The 25991-nt window shown below is 37.6% G+C and overlaps 3 protein-coding genes, 1 long non-coding RNA gene and 2 pseudogenes across 5 annotated transcripts; 5 read left to right on the forward strand and 1 right to left on the reverse strand.

Moving 5' to 3' along the window:
• Positions 1-931: 931 nt before the first annotated feature.
• Positions 932-24344, forward strand: LOC149034842 (uncharacterized). Of its 2 annotated transcripts, none has more exons than XM_089194776.1 (4): positions 932-995; positions 20123-21142; positions 21366-21945; positions 22614-24344. In XM_089194776.1, exons 2-4 carry the CDS (start codon positions 20488-20490, stop codon positions 22822-22824), a joined length of 1446 nt encoding a protein of 481 aa, XP_089050902.1. In that variant the 5' UTR covers positions 932-995; positions 20123-20487; the 3' UTR covers positions 22825-24344. The 2 variants fall into 2 exon arrangements, with proteins under 2 accessions (XP_089050902.1, XP_089050903.1); XM_089194777.1 differs by lacking the exon at positions 932-995 and adding an exon at positions 13686-16469.
• LOC149034843 (uncharacterized) lies at positions 2330-6210 on the forward strand. Its single transcript, XR_016183218.1, has 3 exons — positions 2330-3378; positions 3858-3964; positions 6098-6210. It is a non-coding gene; the product is annotated as an uncharacterized LOC149034843 (long non-coding RNA).
• LOC149034844 (uncharacterized) lies at positions 3372-13430 on the forward strand. The gene is made up of 3 exons (XM_089194774.1): positions 3372-9867; positions 10151-10774; positions 11352-13430. The coding sequence occupies exons 1-3, from the start codon at positions 8841-8843 to the stop codon at positions 12005-12007; spliced, it is 2307 nt and encodes a 768-aa protein (XP_089050900.1). The 5' UTR covers positions 3372-8840; the 3' UTR covers positions 12008-13430.
• LOC149034845 (uncharacterized) lies at positions 12060-13688 on the forward strand (annotated as a pseudogene).
• Positions 16484-20031, reverse strand: LOC149034846 (uncharacterized; annotated as a pseudogene).
• Positions 22880-23587, forward strand: LOC149034847 (polyubiquitin-B-like). Its single transcript, XM_089194919.1, has one exon. It carries the CDS (start codon positions 22880-22882, stop codon positions 23585-23587), a length of 708 nt encoding a protein of 235 aa, XP_089051045.1.
• Positions 24345-25991: the final 1647 nt, after the last annotated feature.

Consider the following 25991-nt stretch of genomic DNA (forward strand, 5'->3'; position numbering starts at 1 on the left):
GAATGGTATTAAAACATTACGTTTTCCCTAGCGTGAAAACAAATGTACTATCGAAGTATGTGGCTTTTGAAACTTTTAATGGCGGCAATTTACATTATCAACTCAGTTGATAAAACCAAATAATCTTGTTATACCCTCCCCCCCCCAACACAAACGAAGCACCTCAGCTTCTTTGCAAACTTGACTTGCTCCCTATTTCCGCACAGACACATGGCAACTTGGGATCTATTTGTTAAATGGACGGATATTTCAGTGCCATTTCCTTCAGCAAAGGTTTGTTCCTTTCCTACTTAAGGAGGACTTTTCTTTTTCCTTGAGATTTACATTTGTTAAAAAATTACAAACTATGAAATATACCTTGACATGCACTGTTTAAGACGTGTGGATTACACAAAAATTCCTGCGATTTGACCAATCGTGTAATTAGAAGTGAATTGCTCAGAAATCTATTCCCATAGCCATCTAAGAAGAGGGAGGGGTGGGTGGGGAAATAGTGAAACTCCTGTCTACGAGAATATCTGCTGACAGTTTAATACCATTTCCACGCGGGTGGGCACCCTCTTCGATCATAGTTTCTTTATTTCGCATGATCGTGGCCTTATTCTATTTTAATCGATTTAATTCGCTTTATTGTCAATGGCTTGTACAAGAATGTCTCTGGAATGGTTCTCGTGATTTTCCTTGATCGACAACCAAAAATAAACCATTAACGATACTACATCGCCCATGTAACGATGGAATCAAAAAGGAAAACGATCAAGTGCTTTTCTGAAGTGTTCCATTCTTTGAAAAAAATGAGGTTAACGATTGCATGTCCAGAAGTCGAGTCTTGAAATTAAGGACGACAATTTGATGCCCTACCATCCCTTCCCTTATGTTATCTTTTTGGTGGGCTTTCCCACGATACGCTGCGAACCCATTCACTTCCGCCCTCTGCCGACGCTGAAGAATCACAGACCGTAGATCGATGTAGTTCGAAGGAAAAATCTCTAAAGGTAAGACGCTTGATTTGATAATTTCTCTGCAAGAGAAATAATCTCCAACTCTTCATTTAAAGTTTTACTGAAGATCTGTTTAAGTTATAGCTTCTGTGATTGAGAAATCTGTCGAACGAGCGCAAGTTAACTGAGTGAAGTATGTGAACCAGCTCCTAGCAAACCAGCTCAATCAGAATATTACTAGTATTTTGACCCTCCTTCAGTTCCTGTTCGGTTCCTGGCGTCCATTTATTTTGCTTTATACAGAGTTTACTCAATCTTGCCTTGTAATTATTTCCTCAACTCAGATTGCCATATAACTGCCTCATTGTTATTAGGTCTAGATAATATCTGAGTTTGTGTATTTTGCCAATGTTTTTGGCAACTCTGTTATTTACATGTTGTATATGGGCATCCCATCTCAAATGCTTATAAATGAACACACCTGAGCACTATGATCACGTCCAATATATTGAATATTTATGTTAACTCGTATTTTAGGGGATTTTACAACCATGAAATTAGTTTTTCTTAAGTTTAGAGACAATTTATTAATATTACAATGACTAAAAACCAATTTAACTGCAGAATTCATAACCAATTCTAATTCTCTTGGATTTTCACCACTAAAAAAGATATTCTTATCATCAGCAAAATTCTAAATGATGGTTCCTCACGGCAGTTGGGAAGATCATTCATATTTAGTAGGAAAAGGAGAAGGTCTAATGTAGACCCCTGAGGTACCTCACAGAGGAGAGGCAATTTACTAGATTCTACAAGACCTAATTTAACATACTGTTATGGTGTTTTAAAAAGCTTTCAAACCAGCAAAGAGGGAGACCTTTGATTACATGAGCATACAGTTTTGAGAGTAATATTTCATGATTTACAGTAAAAAATGCCTTTGATAGATCAAGGAAGACTCCACAAGATATTTTCTTTTTTATCTATCACTTCTTTTAATTAGTCAGAGACCTCTTGTGTGACTTGTTTGGTAGAGAAGTTCTTTTGGAAATCGAATTTATATTTATGTAGAATTTCTTTTATTTCTAAGAATGAATAGAGTTGGTCATGTACCAACCTTTCAAGAACTTTACTAAACAGTGATAAAACTGCAATGGGTTGGTAATTTCTGGGTTCAGTCATTATACCATTTTTATAAACAGGAGTAACTTGAGATATTTTGAAATATCTGGCACTACACCAGTCTTGATAGACTCAATATATATATATAGTGATTCATGAAACAGGCTTGTTGGGAAATGTAGTTGCGTCCTTTTTTCCTCTCATAATATATATATATATATATATATATATATATATATATACATACATAAAAGGTTTTTTGAGATTGTCAGAAGTAATCCTTATCAATTTATTTGGAATATGTATTGAAGTTTTGCTATCATTTAATTTAGAGAAGAGATTACAAACCTGTGCTTCAGTTACATCAGATAATACAAAACTTGAGGAAGGAGAAGATTTTATGTATTTAAGGGGTGTATCGTCATTATTCCTTATAGAACTGGCAAGTATAGGGCCTACATTAACCCTCCATGTCCCATGAGTGACCAAGACAGAATTTCTTCTTACAATATCAAACAGACAAGTGATAAGAATAAAGAAACATTTAAGTAAGGAATTCTTAGTTGATCCAAACTCTCCAAACTAATATCACAATAACTTTAAGACAGATGGTATGGAGAACTTCTAATGAGATCTTGGGAGTTAAAGGGTTAACAATATATTGGTTAAGTTGATTAACAACATCAGAATTTGTTGTATAGATTTGATTGTTGACAATGATTTTTGTTGGATCAGATTGCCCTTTAGTTTTATGATGAATAAGAGTTCCAATTAATTTCCTTGTTGACTTCATGTTATTTTTTACACAAATTGAAGGGTTTGTGATAGTATAAAGTAATTCTTTGTGACTTAAGCCTGTTAAGCTTATTTGTCAACTTTGGATATATCATTTGAAGGAAAATGGGTTTGATACTTTCTTTGTTTAGTTTTTATTGATTTTAGGATGCCATTTGTTATCCATGGTTTTGTTAACTGTTTTTGTTTAGTCTTAGAAATATATTTTTTGGAGCATGCTTGTCTGCAGTTACTGTTATAGCTTCAATAGTTTTGGTGGCAAGCTCATGCAAGTTAGTACATATGCTTTGAATAGTATTCCAGTCTATAGCTCTGATATCAATTTTATTTAATTCTTCATTAAATGCGCTATAGTCTCTAAAAGTTATGGGAGGTGCTTGGTGCTTTACTGCTGTCCCAAATATGCAAAACACTGGTAAATGATCAGAAATGTCTACAGTAGCCATTCCAGAGACCGTGTGTTGGTTAAAGAATTTGTTTAGATATGGTCTATCAAGGTTGCAGCAGAATTGTTATTCTGGTGGGTTTTATTATTTCAGGTAACATGTTGTTGGTATAGAACATTTCTAAGTAATCTTCAGTTAAAGAGATGCTATTACATTTGAGGAAATCAATGTTCACATCCCCCAGAACAGAAACTTCATTTTTTTCTGATTAAGATTTTTCAATAATGCATCTAGTTTGAAAGTAAAATCTTCTATGTTAGCTGATGGGTGTCTACTGATATATACAGTCTACTGTTATATGAGCTTTATTGTTACATGGATCAGTTTTAATCCAGCATGATTCTACTAATGGCATATTCAGATGTATATCAGGTCTGAATGTAGTTTTTAAATTCTTTGAAATATACATACTTGCACCACCAGCTGCAGTTGGTGAATCATTATGGAAGAATTTATTAGATCAGGGTAACAATTGCACATCCAAAGGTCGAGTTTTGAAACTAAGGACGACAATTTGATGCCCTACCATCCCTTCCCTTCTGTTATCGTTTAGGTGGGCTTTCCCACGATACACTGCGAACTCATTCACTTCCGCTTTCTGCCAATGCTGAAGAATCACAGACAGTAGATCGATGTAGTTCGAAGGAAAAATCTTTAAAGGTAAGATGCTTAATTTGACAATTTCTCTGCAAGAGAAATAATCTCCAACTCTTCACTTAAAGTTTACTGAAGATCTGTTGAAGTTATAGCTTCTGTGATTGAGAAATCTGTTGAATGAGCGCAAGTTAACTGAGTGAAGTATGTGAACCAGCTCCTAGCAAACCAGCTCAATCAGAATGTTACTGGTAGTTTGAGCTTCGTTCGGTTCCTGTTCGGTTAAAATTTTGTTTGGTTCAACGTAAACAGAAATGTAGCATTTAAGTGTTATTTGAAATATTTTTTAAATATTAATTGATGGAAAATCTAGAGAGGATGTGCACAGTGGCCAAAGGAGCCGAGGCTTTCGAGTTGGCCACTGTCATGTCTGAGATATAATTAGAAAAAAACCAAGATTTATACAACTTAGAATTAGAATTGACGGGGACATTATTACCATAATCTACAGCAAATATCATACCAACTGAAGCATATCTTAATCAGAGGCATACTGTGACATCTACTATCATTGATTGGAAAGAAGAAATATTTTATGTTGCTTTCTAAAAGCAGGTTCAGTAAGGGACTTAAATTGTATGGGACACTTTCCCACATTTGAACTGCCTTATATTTAAACAAAAATTTGTATGCTGTAGTCTGTGCAAATGTTTGTACTATAAAAATTTCCTCAGGTAGCAAATTGAGTTTTATGAGAGTGTATATCTACTGCTGGGATGATAGTGTCAGAGAATACCTCTCTTTTTGAGAATTTTATGTGTAAATACAGCAGTCTTAAATTTTACAAAGTTATCAAAATTGAAAATTTGTAGTAAATTATAATGTGGTGTTGAATGTTCTCTACTGTGAGCGAAAAAGGTATTGCACATACATTTATTTTGCTTTGTATGGGGCTTATTCAATCTTGTCTTGTAATTATTTCCTCAACTTAGAATGCCATAGTTGAGGTCAGGAAAAATTAATGTATAATATAACATCATTGTTTTTAGTTCTTGATAATATCTGAGTTTGTTTATTATGCTAATGTTTTTGGCAACTCTGTTATTAACATGTTGTATAATATTGGGCACCCCAGCTCAAATGCTTATCAATGAATACACCTGTATTTATCTCAACTTGTATTTTAGGGGATGTTACAACCATGTAATTAGTTTTTCTTAGATTTAGAGACAGCTTATCAGTATTACAATAACTAAAAATTGATTTAATTGCAGAATTCATAACCAATTCTAATTCTCTTAACTATAAATGATATTAGTATCATCAGCAAAATTCTAAATGATTTTCCCTTACAGCAGTTAGGAAGATCATTAATATATAGTAGGAAAAGGAGAGGGTCTAATGTAGACCCTTGAGGTATCCCACAGAGGAGAGGCAATTTACTAGATTCTACATGACCTAATTTAACATACTGTGTACAGTGTTTTAAATAGCTCTAAACACCACAACAGACAGAGGCTTGTTTTGGAACCAGACAGTTTATTAAATGTATATATCCTACGTAAATAACACACTAGACTATTGCATAAAAGATATTGGATGAATACACTAAATAGAGGCTCCAGTAATCAAGAATAAATTATGAACACAAATGAGATACAATCAAAACTATCAATGGTGTGGGTGGGAGGGAAACTAAAACTTTCTTAAAGCTACAAATAAACTTGTTGCTCACTTGCTTGCTAGATTTCTAATAACACATGCAGGATACCCAAGCAGTAATACTAATAAAAATAAATTTTGCAATTAAAACGCATTAGTGTGGTGAATAGCCATTGGCTCTACCCAAGTGTTCTGACTTATATGCTGGACAAATTGCTTCTTGAAGAAAAGGGAAAATACTAATACGCACCCTGACTGTAACCAGTCCAGGTCTCTCAGTTATCAGTGTCTAGATATTAATGTTTGCTTTAAACCAGCAAAGAGGGAGACCCCTGATTCTATAGGCATATAGTTTTGAGAGTAATATTTCATGATTTACAGTATCAAATGCCTTTGACAGATCAAGGAAGACTCCACAAGATCTTTTTATCCATTGCTTCTTTTAATTTTGTCAGCGACCTCTAGTATGACGTGTTTGGAAGAGAAGTTCTTTCAGAAGCCAAATTGATATTTATATAGAATTTCCTCTATTTTTAGGAATGAATAGAGTTGGTCATGTACCAACCTTTCAAGAACTTTCCTAAAGAGTGATAAAACTGCAGTGAGTTGGTAATTTCTTGGTTCAGTTATAAACCATTTTTATAAACAGGAGTAGCTTGAGATATTTTGAAAATATCTGGCACTACTCATTATAGACTCACACAACTCATTATAGATATATGTAAAAGGTTTTGAGAGATCCTCAGAAGCAATCCTTATATTTGGAATATGTAGTGAAGTTTTGCTATCATTTAATGTAGAGAAGAGATTACAAACCTATGCTTCAATTACCTCAGATAATACAAAACTTGAGGAAGGGGAAGATTTTATGTATTTATGTCATCGTTATTCCTTATAGAACTAGCAAGTGTAGGACCTCCATTAACCTTTTTAAGTCCCATGAGTGACCGAGACAGAATTTCTCCTTACAATTTCAAACAGACAGGTGATGAGAATAAAGATAAATTTCATTAAGGAATTCTTAGTTGATCCAATACTAAATTCTCCAAACTAATATCACAATAACTTTAAAGCAGATGACAAGGAGAAGTTCTAATGAGATCTTGGGAGTTAAAGGGTTAACAAAATATTTGTTTAGTTGATTAACAATATCAGAATTTGTTGTATAGATTTGATTGTTGACAATGATTTTTGTTGGGTCAGATTGCCCTTTAGTTTTACAATGAATAAGAGTTACAATTAATTTTCTTGTTGACTTCATGTTATTTTTTACGTTTGTGATAGTATAGAGTATTGCTTTGTGACTTAAGCCTGTTAAGCTTATTTGAATATATTTTGTATTTGTCAACTTTGGATACATCATTTGAAAGAAAATGGGTTTGATACATTCTTTGTTTAGTTTTTATTGATTTTAGGATGCCATTTGTTATCCATGGTTTTGTTAACTGTTTTTGTTAAGTCTTAGAAATATATTTTTTTGGAGCATGCTTGTCTACTGTTATAGCTTCAATAGTTTTGGTGGCAAGCTCATGCAAGTTGGTACATTTGCTTTGAATGGTATTCCAGTCTATAGCTCTGATATCAATTTTATATAATTCTTTATTAAATGCTCTATAGTGTCTAAAAGATATGGGATGTGCTTGGTGCTTTACTGCTGTCCCACATATGCAAAACACTGGTAAATGATCAGAAATATCTACAGTAGCAATTCCAGAGACTTTTTGTTGGTTAAAAGAATTCGTATAGGTAACATGTTGTTGGTATAGAGCATTTCTAACTAATTTTCAGTTAAAGAGTGGCTATTACATTTGAGGAAATCAATGTTCATATTCCCCAGAATAGAAACTTCATATTTTTTATGATTAAGATTTTTCAATGATGCATCTAGTTTGGAGGTAAAATCTTCTATATTAGCTGATAGGTGTCTATATATACAGCCTACTACTATATGAGCTTTGTTGTTACATGGATGAATTTCAATCCAGCATGATTCTACCAATGGCATATTCAGATCTATATCAGGTTTGAATGTAGTTTTTAAATTCTTTTAATTATAGATAATTGCATTACCAGCTGCTGTTAGTGAATCATTGTAGAGGAAGTTATAATTTATGAGATCGGTATTTGAAACTGAGTAACTATTAGGTCTTGTCTCTGAAGTCGCTATTACATCTTTCCTGTCGTTCAGATAGTAGAGCATATCATTTAATAAGTTTGAGTTCTTGGAAAGGCTTCTAATATGGTTGAAGTCGATCAATTAATTCCTCCACAGAGAATGACCAGAGTGGCCAGCGTGTCGTTATTTTATTATCATTACCCCGCTCCAGCGAATAGATGATACTCTTTGTTTTTTATAAGTGATACATCATACATTGTTACCTCGGGAGAGAATGATGATATGAAATTTGAGTATTTACTCCTGTAAATCATAGGAAGTAAATGAAGTGGGTGGCTATTAACCACATCGTTACTGCTAAGTGTTTTCTTTCATGTGTCACGCAATGCACTACACATTCTAGCCCGCCTAGTTTCCCTTCTTTGAGCAAATGTATTTCAAGTATTTTATAAACTGAATCATGTTTTGACCTCCTTAAATAGAGTCTTTTGATAACCAGGTGAAACTGAGAACCTATATAGCTGTATTAGTGCTGAACTCCCTGAACTTTTATGTATTTATGTTAAAAAAAAATAGGTAAAAGTAAATGGAAATCAGGCTTCTCAGTCATTTGCGTATTTTAGTTTTCCTAGGTGTTGTCATAAACTGAAAAGCTTGAAAGGTAAAAGGAATATAAACTTTTGTGCGAACAATCCTTAAATGTGATTTCTAAATAAGAAATGTGAAATGTGAAATTAAATGTGATTTCTAAATAAGAATGCAGGCCTTGAGATTACAAATTACTAGTTCGACCCACTATATATGTCGCTTTTGCTGAAGGGGCTAAGATCAGAGTATTTCAGGTATTTTTGTACAATTTCTCTTCTTATACAGGCTTAATAAAAACGCATCTAAGTTGTTGCACACCGATTCCTTGACAGCAAAATCATACCCACACAACATGGAATGAAAATGTCTAAGTATTATTGAAAGCAATCCGTTTTGATCCTCTCCTCTTAAATCATCCATCCACCCTATTTAAGCATGTACATTTTATATTAGCTATATCTGTCTTTTGTGAGATTAACCGTCGACTCTGTTGATCTATTTCACAGTTTGGGTTGCAGTCATGGGGTAAGGAAGGCCCGGTAACTGATCCTGCCTCAGGTGTTTCTTTTTTAAAAAATGGCTGCCACTTTGGACCCGGATGATGTGCTTCGTTCTTCGGAAGGGAGAGATAATTACCAGCGTCTGGCTCGGCTTTTGATAAGTGGAGGTACTGTGCTATTGAGGGAAGCTTTCGACATCAAATGTCCACCAAGTAATCTTTCCACAATACTTCAGAATCCAGCCACGAAGAAGCTACTTGAGAAACCAAAGCTTACCAAACCACAGAGGGACTGCCTGTACCCTTCCCCAGGGATGTATGAAAAGTCAACAGACTTTGATATAACTCTCCTTTTCCGGTTGTTGAGGACAGTATGCGGCCTCACCCCTCCTGTCACGGGCTGGGATGCGCTGCCAGCAAGTACAGATGACAGTTTAGAAGCAGATTTAGCTAGAATCAAATATTACCGTAATTCGATGTATGGTCATATGACCGAGAACATGGAGATCTCAGATGACGAGTTTTCACGTCTTTGGAGAGAAATCAGCGAGGCTCTGGTGAGAGTTGCGGGTCAAATCAGCCCTGCAAAGGCAAAAGAATGGCAGGATGCTATTGATACATTTTTAAAAGATCCCCTCACAGAGGAAGACAAGAGACACGAGCAGGAATTGCAGCGCTGGTACCACAATGATACAGAAGTAAAGGAATACCTGGAAAAAGTAGAATCTTCAATGAAGCATTTGGAGAAAGAAGCTTACTACTCAAGACAAGAAGTTCGAGATGAAGCGCAAGACATCAAAGATCAGCTCGGAGGGAAAGTAGAATCTACAGCCCAAGAAGTGAAGCGCTTAGGACAAGAAGTTCGAGATGAAGCGCAAGACATCAAAGATCAGCTCGGAGGGAAAGTAGAATCTACAGCCCAAGAAGTGAAGCGCTTAGGACAAGAAGTTCGAGATGAAGCGCAAGACATCAAAGATCAGCTCGGAGGGAAAGTAGAATCTACAGCCCAAGAAGTGCAGCGCTTGAGGCAAGAGTTCCGAGATGAAGCCCAAGACATCAAAGATCGATTAAAACTGGGTGTCCGACCCAATTCCTCAGCTGGAGGTCAGCTTTTTGATCTTTTTGTGTATATCTTTAACTATGAAAGTGTTTTTCCTGTTACATAGGCATTTACGCGACGTATCAGTGTTACCTGTAGGGTGCACATTGTTCACCTTTTTTGACAGAAATGGCTTCGTATATTTTTGAAGCGGAGAAATGTCTGTTATTTATCGTCTCTTGACTATAGGCGGACGACCACTCATACTAATTTAATCATTAATTTCCTCTTTTGCCTCTGTTGTAGATGGTTAGTCGCTGCAATTACTGACACTTATTCCCCTTACAGTTACAATTCGAATGCGTATTGATTGTGAGACCATCCCGGACCTTCATCCGCGACTTGAGACATCAGAGACAGTGGTTATAGCCAGTCAGGGTACCCGAGCTTGTGGTGACGAGCTGGTAGTTACTGGAACGTCAGAAGGAACGCCTGAAGACACACAGGATACTCAGGCAAGAAGGCACGAGATGGTAGCTACTGGAGTGAAGCGTAAGGCAGTGGATCCTGTTGCATCTGCTGGTCTACCACTCGCGGGAAGAACAGAAAGCGCCGAAGAAGCGGGTTCTCAAGGAGTTATGAATTTCATTGCGCGCAAGTACTTTCAGACAGTTGACACAACCAAACCTGAGGAACGAAATGAATTTCTACGGTTTTTAGCAGATGTGCGCAAAGTTCTGGTCCTGGATGCTCAATCAGGAAGTTTGATATTGACATTACTATGTAGATCATTGGAGATACTGGATGCCCTGTGGTATGACTATTGCACGGGTCACCTGAATGATGTGGCACAGAAACATCTTGTGACAAAGGACGTTCTGAAGGAGTTTGAATTGACGGAGCTGAAACTGATAACAACTATTCAGAGGGAGGAGTACATGGCTGCACGAAAGTATTTCCTGCAGGGTTCAGGTGAGCACATACAAAGTGTTTCAGAGAGCTGTCTTTAACCAAATAAATAGGGCATCGTCTTCGTCAATGCTATAAAACACGTTAGCAGAGGTTTGCACGCTATGTTTTTTTATGCCCCCTCAAGGATGTTTTCAAATTTGTTATTTCACCAAATTCAGACAGGTATCATTTAAGAAATTTAATTATCGGATCTTGAGCTCTCTCTATGTAATAGAGAGATGGGGATTGAGGACGGAGGGAGGCGATGCAGAGACGACCCCACGACCTCTTGACATTTTTAGGAAATTGATCCAACTCAAAAGTAGTAAATATCCCTTCAAGCCCATAATTTAACATTAATTTAACTCTTTAAATAGCTGACTGAGAAATGTATGGTCATCAGTTTTCAGAAGTGTTCTCTATAGATTCCCAACTCGTTTTGGGAGTAACTGAAACGATGGAAAAATACTTTACAAAGACAGCTTGAATTTATTTGTGATGTATAAAGCTCACTATAATCAGTCACCTGGCCAATTGATTAGGGCGTCTGGTGATGTTACCTGCTATATCATCTCTTTCCCTTTAAATTTGTTTTCAGATCATGGTCCACTCGGTATGATAAGTAGCAGAAGTATCGCAACCGGCCAAGAATCGACTTCCTGTGGAAAGCTCCACGATATTGCACTAGGAACAATGGAAAAAGGTTCAGTTGGCTCACGGGAGAGTCCGCTTAAAAAAATTGAAGGAGTCCCAGACGATATCCCTGTTTTCAAGATTGAAGTGGAGGGAGATCCTACCCCTAAAATGTCCTCAAGGCCACCACAACACCTAAATCTTCGAGGTGGCGGGCAAATCTTTATAAAAACAACGACTGGAAAGACAATCACTTTGGGGTTGGATCTCGAAACAGACACCACAGAGAAAGTGAAAAAGAAAATTCAAGATAAAGAAGGGATACCAACGGATCAGCAACGTCTTATCTTTGGCGGGCAGCAATTGGAAGATGGCCGTTGTCTGAGTGATTACAATGTTCCGAAAGAAGCGACTCTTCACTTGATTTTAAGACTTCGTAGTGGCATGCAAATCTTTGTAAAAACAATGACTGGAAAGACGATCACTTTGGAAGTGGAATCGTCAGACACCATTGAGAGAGTAAAAAGAAAAATTCAAGACGAAGAAGGAATCCCACCGGATCGGCAATGTATTGTCCGTCTTTGCCGGGAAGGTATTGGAAGATGGCCGTTGTTTGAGTGACTACAATGTTCCGAAAGAAGCGACTCTTTACTTGATAAGACTTCGTAGTGACATGCAAATCTTTATAAAAACATTCACTGGAAAGACGATCACTTTGAAAGTGGAACCGTCCGGAAGCATTGAGAAAGTGAAAACAAAAATTAAAGACATGGAAGGAATCCCACTGGACCAGCAACGTCTTATCTTTGACGGGAAGCAATTGAAAGATGGCCGTTGTCTGAGTGACTACAATGTTCCGAAAGAAGCGACTCTTCACTTGGTAATGAGACTTCGTAGTGGCATGCAGATCTTTGTAGAAACATCGACTGGAAAGAAAATCACCTTGGAAGTGGAACCAGCAGACGCCATTGAGAATGTGAAAACAAAAATTCAAGACAAAGAAGGAATCCCACCGGATCAGCAATGTCTTATCTTTGCCGGGAAGGTATTGGAAGATAGCCGTTGTCTAAGTGATTACAATGTTTGGAGAGAATCGACTCTTCACTTGGTTTCAGGACTTTATAATGGCATGCAAATCTTTGTAAAAACATTGAGTGGAAAGACGATTACTTTGGAAGTGGAACCGTCAGACACCATTGAGAATGTGAAAACAAAAATTCAAGACAAAGAAGGAATCCCACCGGATTACCAGTGTCTTATCTTTGCCAGGAAGGTATTGGAAGATGGCCGTTGTCTGAGTGATTACGATGTTCGAAGAGAATCGACTCTTTACTTGGTTTTCAGAGTTCCTAGTGGCATGCAAATCTTTGTGAAAACATTGACTGGAAAGACGATCACTTTGGAAGTGGAATCGTCAGACACCATTGAGAATGTGAAGACACAAATTCAAGATATAGAAGGAATCCCTCCGAATCAGTACCATTTATGCTTCAATGGTCAGCTACTTAACGGTAAACGTACTCTGATTGATTACAGTGTTCCGAAAAAAGCGACCCTAGTTTTAAAACCTCGTTGTAACATACTTATCTTTGTAAAGACTCTCACAGGGAAAATCCTTGCTCTAGACGTGGAGCCTTCAGATATGATTAAGAATGTGAAACGGAAAATTCAGGACAAAGAGGGTATCCCACCAAGCCAGCAACATCTGATCTTTAGGAGGCAAGAACTGAAAGACCACCAAACGTTAGATGAATACAAAGTCACAGACAAATCTTCTGTACATTTGCGACTCGAAGACGAACTTGATAGAATACTTATCAATGTGGAGTTTCCTGGTGGAAGGAAGATTTTTATAAATGTTTCACCAAGGGATGATTTTGAGAGCGTGAGAAAGATAATCTATAATAGAGAAGGGATTCCAGTTGATCAACAACGCCTCAGCTTTGTTGGCAAAGAGGTTGTAGACGACCACCTTCCTCTGAGTGAGTACGACAATCAGATTGAATTATCTCTGCAACTGCATGTGAAACAACAAAAAAATGAATTCCTGCTTCAGGTGAAGACACGATCTGGAAAAACAAATATCAAAATTGAAGTTGTATCGGGAGATACCATCCAGGATGTGAAAAGGAAAATAACTGAAGAGATTGGAATACCGCCAAATCAGCAACTACTTATGTTTAACAGTCAGGAAATTGAAGATGAACGCCGCTCGCTGGAAAGCTACGATATCAACAGCGACTCCATCATTGAACTGGTTATTAGAAGAACACATGACAACGAAAGGCATATTTACGCATAAATGCAGAGTGGTGTAAGAATCGTAGCAGATGTATCACCGGGGGATACCCGCACGGATGTGAAGGAGAAAATAAAAGAAATGACAGGAACCCCTATCGACAAGCAGCTGATCACTTTTGGTGACACAAACCTCGAAGGTGACAACAAACTGAGCGATTTCGGTGTGGAACATGGATCCACAGTTTTAATGATTACCAGTTCTAGCACTTAGGAGAAGTGTATCGTAATTTAATCAAACTAGACCTATCACAAATCCCAAAAATGGAGTGCATAATTGTGAAAGACGAAGAGATTTGACAGCTCCATAAAAGAACAATCACAAAAGAACAAGACAGACTTTTCCTCAATTTGACAACGAGTTAAAATGCGATGTTTGAGAGAATCCTTTCAACTTGTTTTATGGATCTGACCATGCAGATACCGCTTATCACTGAAAATTATTTAGCCTGCATCTATCGTATTTATTAGGTTACAAGCCGATCTCGGCTACAAGCCGAGACCCCAACCTTTGTACGTGTAGACTTGGCACAACGAGAACCAAAATAAATCGAAAACACCCGGCTATAAGACGAGACCCATGCATTACTACAAGACTGAATTGTTAACTACGGGAAAACCTAACATTTTCTGAAAAAAAAATCACTTTCATTGCGATAAATGAGGCTTAGACAAGCGCCTATACAAGAGATACAATGGTGATTTAATATGCAAAGGAAAAAAAAGCTTCCCTCCTAGAAAACACACATGAAGAGCAACAAATCATAACACGGATGAATTAATGTGACCCAAAAAATCAGTTGAAAACTGTGTTGTTAAGCGGCATCACCAGTGCCTACACATCCATAGTGTCTATCAAACAATCTGGTGTTCGCAATCATTTATTTCAAGTCAAGTTGTCATCATGCCCAAGGCTCGTCGCGCGTCATATAACCTCGCGTTTCAACTTAAAATAGTCTTGGTAGTCCCAAGGTGGCCAATCACCGAGGAATGACCGAGCTTAATAAAGTTTGCGCATGCGCTAAGCTTTGGAGCGAAAAACGGATTTTGAGTCGTTTGCACGTGCGATTTTCTATTTTGTTGCTTCTAGGCGTTGTTTCCTTGCCGCTTTTCTTCTACAGAACAATCTCCAAAAACTTTGTACATCCCTAAATATTATCGAAAAAACAGAGCGTTTTTTCCTTAAGAACTTCATTTATCGAAAGGCATTAGAATCTTGAAGCATGTAAAAGATGTAGGAATGTAAATTATGATAGGCTTTTAATAGAGAGACATTAACACCGATAACGTTTTCCAGTATTCATTTCTGAGTCTCAAGATATCGCGAAGTAACTATGTAACAGTCGTTTTGCTCAACCATAGGCCTTACGTGACAGTCTCAACCCCCATTGCAACCTTTGCAGAACGTCACGCCGTTCTTCCTCGCGTGACATGCGACAGAGGCTGTGATAGTCTCAGATCAGATATAATATGAGATGAACTTTCCTCGTTCAGCATTTTGATATGCTAAATACATTGCAATTTATAGTTTTTCATTTGGGCGAGGTTGGTTTAAACACATCATGTGATAGAATATGCCTCAGCAAAAATGGGGAATATCCGAGGATATACCCGAAATGATGTTCCCCAATTTTCAAACCTTACATTTACTGCGATAAAAGCGTTCGTTTGAAATAGGATTCAAGATGAAAGAGCATTAAGTTGTTGTTACAGAAGAAGGGACATGTTTGTTTGTTTGTTGATAAGTCATGCCACAGAACACACTGAAAAGTAAACATCCCACGCAGCAAACAATAAGCTTTTCCTGAATATAATTTTCGCGCGTTGCAAATCTATTTGAAGGATAATAGACACAATACTCTAAATTTGTCCTGGAACATAAGCTGTTACTCGAAGCACACAGCTTTCCTCGAGCTTCGATGTGCGCATCTCGTAACAGATTGTGTCTGCCGACAAATATTTTCGCACCAAACGGAAGCAACGTTTTTATATTTGCAATATTCACTCTGGAGTCTTAAGTTATTGTACGATAACTATGTAATAGTTTTTCAATTAAAACATATGCCTTGCGTGACAGTCTTTGTCTCTTTCGTAACATTTTCCAGGATGTCGCGTGACATACGAAAGGTTAAGTCAGACATGATATGGCTCTTCTCTTTTTTTAACTACAAACCAAACTCAATTTATATAAACATTTTTTAAACTTTATTTTGTGATCCATAATTTTTCATAATTTTGAACAGGATTTGTTTCCAAATAACCACCACTTTCTTAACTGAAGATTTGGCTCCTTACTTTTGGTAGAGTAGCGAAGGGACGGTCCTGATCCCGTCTCACGCACGAATTTCAGAAAAATTCACGATTCACGAATTTATTTCCTATGGTGGCAATTTACATTACCAACTCAATTGCTAATACTAAATAATCTCGTGATTCTCTTGATTTTCCGTGATCGACAACCAAAAATAAACCATCAACGATACTACATCGCGCATGTAACGATTGAATCAAAAAGGAAAATAAATAAGCGCTTTTCTAAAGTGTTCCATTCTTTGAACAAAATAAGGTTAACAATTGCATGTCCAGAAGTCTTGAAACTAAGGACAACAATTTGATGCCTACCATCCCTTCCCTTATGTTATCTTTGAGGTGGCTTTCCCATCATACGCTGCGAACCCATTCACTTCCGCTTTTCATGGTTGTGAGAGCAACTTTGCCTGTCTGCCGACGCTAAAAAATTACAGACCGTAGTTCGATGTAGTTCGCCAGGAAAAAAACTCTAAAGGTAAGACGCTTAATTTGACATTTTCTCTGCATGAGAAATAATCTCCAATGAGCGCAAGTTAAGTGAGTGACGTGTGTAAACCAGCTCCCAAATGGAAATCTCAGAGATTTTCAGTAGAGTGGAATCTCTAACATATGTCGTTTGCGATACTTGAAGGATGATTGATTAGCAAACCAGCTCAATCAGAATATTACTAGTACATATTTTGAGCCTCGTTCAGTTCCTGTTCGGTTAAAATTTTGTTTGGTTCAACTTCAACTTTATTTGCACTATTCAGATGAATTAATCTTACACATACAGAGTATGTAATCACAGAAATGTACTATTTAAGTAATGTTGTAAATATTATTTAAATATTCATCGATGGAAAATCTAGAGAGGATGTGCACAGTAGCCATTAGGGAGTCGAGGTTTTCGAGTTGGCCACTGTCATATCTGAGATATGCGAATGTTTGTTCTCTACAAATTTCCTTGGGTAGGATATAGAGTTTTATGAGAGTGTATAATTCTACTGCTGGGGTGATAAAGTCAGAAAATATAGCTGGAATACCCTTCTTTCTGAGATTTTTATATGGAAATACAGCAGTCTTAAATTTCACAATGTTATCAAAATCGAGAATTTTGTAGTAAATTATAATATGGGGTTTAATGTTCTCTACTGTGAGCAAAAAAGATATTGCACATACATTTATTTTGCTTTGTATGGAGCTTATTCAATCTTGTCTAGTAATTATTTCCCCAACACAGAAGGCCATAGTTGTGGTAAGGAAAAATTAATGCATAATATAACTGACTCAGTGTTTTTAGTTCTTGATAATATCTGAGTTTGTTTACAATGCCGATGTTTTGGAAACTCTCTCATTTACATGATGTACATGGGCACCCCAGCTCAAAAGCTTATTAATGAACACACCTAAGTATTTAATATGATATTTGCATCCAATATATTGAATATTTATGTCAACTTGTATTTTGGGGGATGTTACAACCATCAAATTAGTTTTTCTTAGATTTAGAGACAGCTTGTTACTGTATTACAATGACTAAAAACTGATTTAATTGCAGAATTCACAACCGATTCTAATTCTCTGGGATTTTCACTACTAAAAAAGATATTGTATCATCAGCAAAAATTCTAAATGATGGTCACTTACAGTGGTTAGGAAGATCATTTATATATAATAGGAAAAGGAGAGGGCCTAATGTAGACCCCCTTTAACATACTGTGCACGGTGTTTTAAATAGCTTTCAAACCAGCAAAGAGGGAGACCCCTGATTCCATAAGCATATAGTTTTGAGTGTAATATTTCATGATTTACAGTATAAAATGCCTTTGATCAATCAAGGAAGACTCCACAAGATATTTTCTTTTTATGTATTGCCTCTTTTAATTTGTCAGCAACCTTTAGTATGACATGAGAGATCCTCAGCAGCAATCCCTATCAATTTATTTGGAATATGAAGTGAAGTTTTGCTATCATTTAATTAAGATAAGAGATCACAAACCTGTGCTTAAGTTACCTCAGATAATAGAAAACTTGAGGAAGGAGACGATTTTATGTATTTAAGGGGGTTATCATCATTATATAGTGTAGGGCCTACATTAAAATATTGGTTAAGTTGATTAGCAATATCAGAGTTTGTTGTATAGATTTAATTGCTGACAATGAATTTTTTTGGGCCAGATTGCCCTTTAGTTTTACAATGAATAAGAGTTCCAATTAATTTCCTTGTCAAATTCATGTTGTTTTTACTCAAATTGAAAGGTTTGCGACAGTATAGAGTCTTGCTTTGTGACTTAAACTTGTTAAGCTTAGTTGAATATATTCTATATTCATCAACTTTGGATATATCATTTGAAAGAAAATGGGTTTTAAACATTCTTTGTTTAGTTTTTATTTTTTTATTTTGTTATCCACAGTTTTGTAAAAATTTTTTTGTTTAGGCCTACAAATATATATTTTTTGGAGCATGCTTGTCTGCAGTTACTGTTATAGCTTCAATCAATACTTTTGGCGGCAAGCTCTTGCAAGTTGGCACATTTGCTTTGAATAGTATTCCAGTCTAATATTAGCTCAGATATCAATTTTATATAATTATTCATTGCAAAACACCGGTAAAATGGTCAGAAATGTCTACAGTAGCAATTCCAGGGACTGTTTGTTGGTTAAAAGAATTCGTACAGATATGATCTATCAAGGTTGCAGTATGACTTGTTATTCTGGTGGGTTTTGTTATTTCAGGTAACATGTTGTTGGTATAGAGCATTTCTAAGTAATCTTCAGTTAAAGAGAGGCTATTACATTTGAGGAAATCAATGTTCATATCCCCCAGAATAGAAACTTCATATTTTTTCTGATTAAGATTTTTCAATAATACATCTAGTTTGGAAGTAAAATCTTCTATATTAGCTGATGGGTGTCTATATAGACAGCCTACTATTATATGAGCTTTGTTGTTACATGGATCAATTTCAATCCAGCATGATTCTACTAATATTCTAATAATATCTACAAAATTCTTTGAAATATATCAACTTGCGCCACCAGCTCCTGTTGGTGAATCATTATGGAAGAAGTTATAATTTATGAGATCAATATTTGAAACTGAGTAACTATTACATAACTAGGTCTTACCTCTGAAATTGCTATTACATCTGGCCTGTCATTCAGACATTACAGCATATCATTTAACAACTTTAAGTTCTTGGAAAGGCTTCTAATATGGTTGAAGTCGATCAATTAATTCCTCCACAGAGAATGATCAGAGCGGACAGCGTGTCGTTATTTAATTATCATTACCCCGCTCCAGCGAATAGATGATACTATTTGTTTTTGATAAGTGATGCATCATACATTGTTACCTCGGGAGAGAATGATGATATGAAATTTGTGTATCTACTCCTGTAAATCATAGGGAGTAAATGAAGTGGGTGGCTATCAACCACGTCGTGACTGCTAAGTGTTTTTTTTCTTGTGTCACGCAAAGTACTACACATTCTAGCCTGCCTAGTTTCCCTTCTTTAAGCAAATGTATTTCAAGTCTTTTGTAGCTGAATCATGTTTTAACCTCCTTAAACAGAGTCTTCTGATTACCAGGTGAAACTAATGATCTAGCTGTATTAGTGCTGAACTTCCCAAACTTTTATGTATGTGTGTTTTTTAAAAAAATTGATACAAGTAAATGGAAATCAGGCTTCTCAGTCATTTGCGTATTTAAGTCTTCCTAGGTGCTGTCAAACTAAAAAGCTTGAGAAGTAAAAGGATTATAAACTTTTTGTGAAAAATCCGTTAATGTGATTTACAGGAGGATGCAGGTCTTGACATTTTCCAACTACTCGTTGGACCCGCTATATAGGTCGCTTTTGCCAAAGGGGCTAAGATCAGAGTATTTCAGGTATTTTTGTACAATTTCTACTCTTATAAAGGCTTAAGAAAAACGCATCTAAGTTATTGAACACCAATTCCTTGCCAGAAAAATCATACCCACATAACTTGGAATGACAATTTCTAAATATTATTGTAAGCGATCTGTTTTGATCCTCTCCTCTTAAATCATCCATCTATCCTATTTATATAGGACAGATGGATTGTATATCAGCTATATCTTTCTTTTGTAAGATTAACTGTTCACTCCGTTGATCTATTTCACAGTTTGGGTTGCAGTCATGAGGTAAGGAAGGTCCAGTAACAGATCCTGCCTCAGGTTTTCCTTCTTTAAAAATGGCTGCCGCTTTGGACCCAGATGAGGTGCTTCGTTCTTCGAAAGGGAGAGATAATTATCAGCGTCTGGCTCGGCTTTTGATAAGTGGAGGTACTGTGCTATTGAGGGAGGCTTTTGATATCAAATGTCCACCAAGTAATCTTTCCACAACACTTCAAAATCCAGCCACGAAGAAGCTACTTAAGACAGCAAAGCTCACCAAACCACAGAGGGACTGTCTATACCCTTCCCCAGGAATGTACGGAAAGTCAACAGACTTAGATATAACCCTCCTTTTCAGGTTGCTGAGGACAATATGCGGCCTGCCCCTCCTGTCACGGGCTGGGATGCCCTACCGGCAAGTACAGATGACAGTTTAGAAGCAGATTTAGCTAGAATCAAATATTACCGCAATTCGATATATGGTCATGTGAACGAGAACATGGAAATCTCAGATGACGAATTTTCAGTTCTATGGAGAGAAATTAGCGAGGCTCTGGTGAGAGTTGCGGGTCAAATCAGCCCTGCAAAGGCAAAAGAATGGAAGAATGCTATTGATACATTTTTAAAAGATCCCCTCACAGAGGAAGACAAGAGACATGAGCAGGAATTGCGGCGCTGGTACCAGAATGATACAGAAGTAAAGGATTACATGGAAAAAGTAGAATTTTCAATGAAGCATTTGGAGAAAGAAGCTCAATCCCTTAGAAAAGAGGTTCGAGAAGAAGCCCAAGATATTAAAGATGAAGTGCAACGCTTAGGACAAGACATCAAAGATGAGCTCGGAGGGAAAGTAGAATCTACAGCCCAAGAAGTGCAACGCTTAGGACAAGACATCAAAGATCAGCTCGGATGGAAAGTAGAATCTACAGCCCGAGAAGTGCAGCGCCTGAGGCAAGAGTTTCGAGATGAAGCCCAAGACATCAAAGATCGATTGAAACTGGGTGGCCGACCCAATTCCTCAGCTGGAGGTTAGCTTACTGCTTTTTTCTGTATATCTATTACTAGTAAAGTATTTTTCCTCTAACATAAGCACTTATGTAACGTATCAGGGTTACCTGTACGGTGCACATTGAGCACTCTTTATGACAGAAATGGCTTTGTATATTTTTGAAGCGGAGAAATGTCAATTATTTATCGCTCTGTTGTAAATGGCTAGTCGCTGCAATTAGTGACACTTTTTTTCCCTTACAGTTAAAATTCGAATGCGGATTGATTGTGAGACCATCCCAGACCCTCAGCCGCGACTTGAGACATCAGAAGAAACGCCTGAAGGCAAACAGGATAGCCAGGCAGGGAGCCACGAGATGGTAGTTACTGAAGTTAAGCGTAAAGCTGTGGAACCTGCTGCAACCACTGGTCTATCACAGGCTGGAAAATTAGAAGCCGTTGAGATAGCAAATTTTGGAAGTGATGGACTACCCAGTTCACAAGGAGTTATGAATTTCATCGCGCACAAGTACTTTCAGACAGTTGACACAACCAAACCTGAGGAATTGAATGGTTTTCTACGGTATTTAACAGATGTGCGCAAAGTTCTGCTCCTGGGTGCTCAATCAGGAAGTTTGATATTGACAGCCCTCTGTAGATCATTGGAGATACTGGATGCCCTGTGGTATGACTATTGCATAGGTCACCTGAATGACATGGCACAGAAATATCTTGTGACAAAGGACATTCTGAAGGAGTTTGACTTGACTGAGCTGAAACTGACAACAACTATTCTGAGGGAGGAGTACATTGTTGCACGAAAGTTTTTTTCTGCAAAGTTCAGGTGAGCACATACAAAGTATTTCGGAAAGCTGTCTTAAACCGGATAAATAGGGCATCATGTTCGTCAATGCTTTAAAACACATTAGCAGAGATTTTATGCCCCCTCACGCATGTTTACAAATTTGCTGTTTCGTCAAATTCAGACAGGTATCATGGTAGAAATTTAATGATCACATCAAATACTTCTGCTCTCTCCATTTAATCGAGAGATGGGGATCGAGGACGGAGGGAGGCGACGCAGAGACGACCTCACGACCTTTTGACATTTTTAGGAAACTGATCCAACTCCTTTATCTTGGGCCAACCCAAAGTAGTAATATATTGTCAAGCTGATAGTTCAACAGAATGAACACGTTTCTTTGAATATCCGGTAGAGAAATGTATGGTCATCAATTTGCAGAATTGTTCTCTGTAGAACTCTGTAAATAGGGTAATTTATGTGACCCGAGCACTCAATCTCAGCTATCCTTCTCTTATACTGATGGACAGATTCGTTTTAGGAGTGGCTAGAACGATCGAAAAATGCTTTACAAAGACGGCTCGCATATATTTGTGATGGATAAAACTTACTATAATCAGTCATTCAGCCAATTTATTAGGGCGTCTGATGATGTTGCCTGCTACATCTTGAACGGCACCGATGGAATTTCTTTATATATTTGCTTTCAGATCATGGTCCACCAAAACGCCTAAATCTTCGTGGTGGCATGCAAATCTTTGTAAAAACATTGACTGGAGAGACGATCACTTTGGAAGTGGAACCGTCAGACGCCATCGAGAATGTGAAAACAAAAATTTACGACAAACAAGGAACCCCACCGGATCAGCAACGTCTTCTCTTTGCCGGGAAGCTATTGGGAGATGGCCGTTTTCTGAGTGACTACAATGTTCCGAAAGAAGCGACTCTTCACTTTATTTTAAGACTTCGCAGTGGCATGCAAATCTTTGTAAAAACATTGGTTGGAAAGACGATCAGTTTGGAAGTGGAACCGTCAGACACCATTGAGAAAGTGAAAACGAAAATTTACGACAAACAAGGAACCCCACCGGATCAGCAACGTCTTCTCTTTAAAGGGCAGTTATTGAGAGATGGCCGTTTTCTGAGTGACTACAGTGTTCCGAAAGAAGCGACTCTTCACTTGATTTTAAGACTTTGTAGTGGGATGCAAATCTTTGTGAAGACATTGACTGGAAAGACGATCACTTTGGAAGTGGAACCGTCAGACACCATTGAGGTTGTGAAAGCAAAAATTCAAGACATAGAGGGAATCCTTCCAGATCAGCAAAATCTTATCTTTAAAGGGCAGCAATTGGAAGATGGCCGTTGTCTGAGTGACTACAATGTTCCCAGAGAAGCGACTATTTCCTTGGTTTTAAGACTTGGTAGTGGCATGAAAATCTTTGTAAAAACATGGACTGGAGAGATGATCAGTTTGGAAGTGGAACCGTCAGACACCATTGAGAATGTGAAGACAAAAATTCAAAACAAAGAAGGAACCCCACCGGATCAGCAACGTCTTATCTTTGCCGGGAAGCTGATGGGAGATGGCCGTTTTCTGAGTGACTACAATGTTCCGAAAGAAGCGACTCTTCACTTAATTTTAAGACTTCGTAGTGGCATGAAAATCTTTGCAAAAACATAGACTGGAAAGACGATCAGTTTGGAAGTGGAACCGTCAAATACCATTGAGAATGTGAAAACAGAAATTCAAGACAAAGAAGGATTAGCAACGTCTTATCTTTGATCACTGGAAATTATTTAGCCTGCATTTAGTTTCAAGATGGCCAATTACCAATGGATGACAGAGCTTAATAGTGTCTGCGCATGCGCCAGGCTTTGGCGGGGAAAACGGATTTTGAGTCGTTTGCACGTTCGATTTTCTTTTTCATTGCTTCTAGGCGTTGTTTCTTTTCCGCTTTACTTTTACAGGACTACCTCCAAAAACTTTACACACCCCCTAAATATTTTCAAAAATTAATTTTCTCCTTAAAAACACTGGAAATTGGAAAATGCGTCCAACGATAAAAAAAATCCCTCGGTCTTAAATGCTAGCCCCATTTTTCTCCGCAAATTTCGCTGAATTTTTTACCTCGAGCGTTTGAGCCCGCGTTATAGACCGCATACCTTTTGTGTAGCATTTCGTTATTCAGCTCTACCAACGTTATCATAAGTTGCCCTGAGCAGGGGCCGGTATGTGGAAGGCTCTCCAAACGCAGATCAAAATTGTTTTGAACTTGTTTCTCTTGTCTATATTAGGAAGGACTTGGAATATCGCTGTCACAAAGTAGAACCATTTTTCCTTAGGAATTTCATTTATCGAAAGGCACCAGGATCTTAAAATATGTAAAAAATATTAGAATGTAAATTACGATTCGCTTTTTATAGAGACACTTTTAATGATAACGTTTCCCAACATTCGTTTCTGAGTCTCTAGATATCGCGAGGTAACTTTGTAACAGTCGTTTTGCTTAACCATATGCCTTACGTGACAGTCTCAGTCCCTATCGCAACCTTTCCATAGGATGTCACGCTATTCTTCCTCGCGTGACATACTAGGAGGCTGTGGTAGTCTCAGGTCAGATATAATATGATCACTCTACTTTTATCACCAAACCGTTCACAATTTGTATTGACATTTTTTAGTATTATGAATTTGATGTTAGTCGAGGTGAATATGCAACTATTTCATGAAAGACCTTTTTTTACATCCCCTTAATTGTCTTAAGTGTTGGAACGCATGTGATGCAGGCTTTGATTTTTCCCTAATTATCAAGATCGTGATTGACAGACGGCGAGCGTAGAACAATCGAGGTCAATTCGAAGAAGGATGAGGGTACTCTAATAGACGGGGAAACTCGACAATTACGAAACGTCCCAGTTAGCTTAGGAAATTTTTCCACGAAGGAGGCGCGAAGTCAACGCGCTTAATTTGGAAAAGTTGAAAGCAAATCAACGAGGAGAAATTTTCATAATTTGCCCCCTTTTCTGTCAAGGACTTTCCCTTGCTTTTGATTTTTCCATGAGCAAAGATTTTCCCTACTAGCAAGGAGCTTCCACGTGTGAATTTTGTTGGGTGCGCGATGTAAACAGAATATGAAAATAACGAGCCCCAAGATGAGCGGTTGCCGCGAAAATTCCTCCCGGGAGTTCAGAGATTACGACACCTTCCTCATTTATTAACTTTTATTTGAGATAACTCAGCTGCTTTTGTAGCCTACGTGTAGCCGTACCCTTCCCCCTAAGGTGAAATGGAAGTGAGGGGGGAGAACCGGCTACACGTTAGGCTGGTGCTTTTGGAGATTTTAGAACTTTTTTTCTTGTAAACGTTGGGTAAAATGTTTGAAGTCAGTTTACAAATAAAAGAAAAAGCGATATTTTCGGCCTCTGAAGGAGGGAAGTAACCACAAGTGATACTATTATGCAAGGATATTAAAGGGAAAATTACGGATGAGATAGGGACACCGGCCGATCAGCCACAACCCTTTTTGTAAGGACCGGCTCCTTGGGGAAGAAAACACTCTTGCGAGCTATCAAATCTCTGGAGATTCGACCACTGTACTGGTTGTCAAAAGATACAATCGTAACGACATGTTCATTAACGTGAAAGCGCAAAATGGTTTCATTTGGCGAGTTCATGTGTTAGCAGGGGACACCATCAAGAATTTGAAAGTAAGATTAAATAATCAAACAGAAATTCTGGCCAACGAGCAACTGATTATCTTTGGGGACTATGAACTGGAAGGTGACTACACCCTTGGAGATTACGGTATAGAAAATGGATCAACACTGTCCATGATAACCAAGCACGAAACTCGCAAGAAGTGCATTGTAAGCTGACTAGATTAACCCTGAGATTTGACTACTCTAAAAAAGAATAAGACAACGTTCGACTGAATCTGCTTACTTCTACACCGTTGATCATGGACAATTTCTGAGCCTGCAGGTGTCGATAATAAGCAAATGTTACCAATCTTGAGCCCAGGGTCATTTTGACTCCTTGTCAGTGGTATAGTTGCCAAATAATGTCATCATTCAATGACCCTGGG

Source organism: Pocillopora damicornis, chromosome 14 (assembly GCF_964200805.1).
Source record: "Pocillopora damicornis chromosome 14, jaPocDami1.2, whole genome shotgun sequence".
NCBI classification, from domain to species: Eukaryota; Metazoa; Cnidaria; class Anthozoa; order Scleractinia; family Pocilloporidae; genus Pocillopora; species Pocillopora damicornis.

Bases quoted from the DNA above. Each gene is read 5' to 3' on its own strand.
- LOC149034847 (XM_089194919.1), top strand. From the start codon at position 22,880: ATGCAAATCTTTGTAAAAACATTGGTTGGAAAGACGATCAGTTTGGAA.
- LOC149034842 (XM_089194776.1), top strand. From the start codon at position 20,488: ATGCGGCCTGCCCCTCCTGTCACGGGCTGGGATGCCCTACCGGCAAGT. The intron at 21,143-21,365 runs GTTAGCTTACTG...TTTCCCTTACAG, and splicing joins ACCCAATTCCTCAGCTGGAG to TTAAAATTCGAATGCGGATT. The intron at 21,946-22,613 runs GTGAGCACATAC...ATTTGCTTTCAG, and splicing joins TTTTTTTCTGCAAAGTTCAG to ATCATGGTCCACCAAAACGC.
- LOC149034844 (XM_089194774.1), top strand. From the start codon at position 8,841: ATGGCTGCCACTTTGGACCCGGATGATGTGCTTCGTTCTTCGGAAGGG. The intron at 9,868-10,150 runs GTCAGCTTTTTG...TTCCCCTTACAG, and splicing joins ACCCAATTCCTCAGCTGGAG to TTACAATTCGAATGCGTATT. The intron at 10,775-11,351 runs GTGAGCACATAC...ATTTGTTTTCAG, and splicing joins GTATTTCCTGCAGGGTTCAG to ATCATGGTCCACTCGGTATG.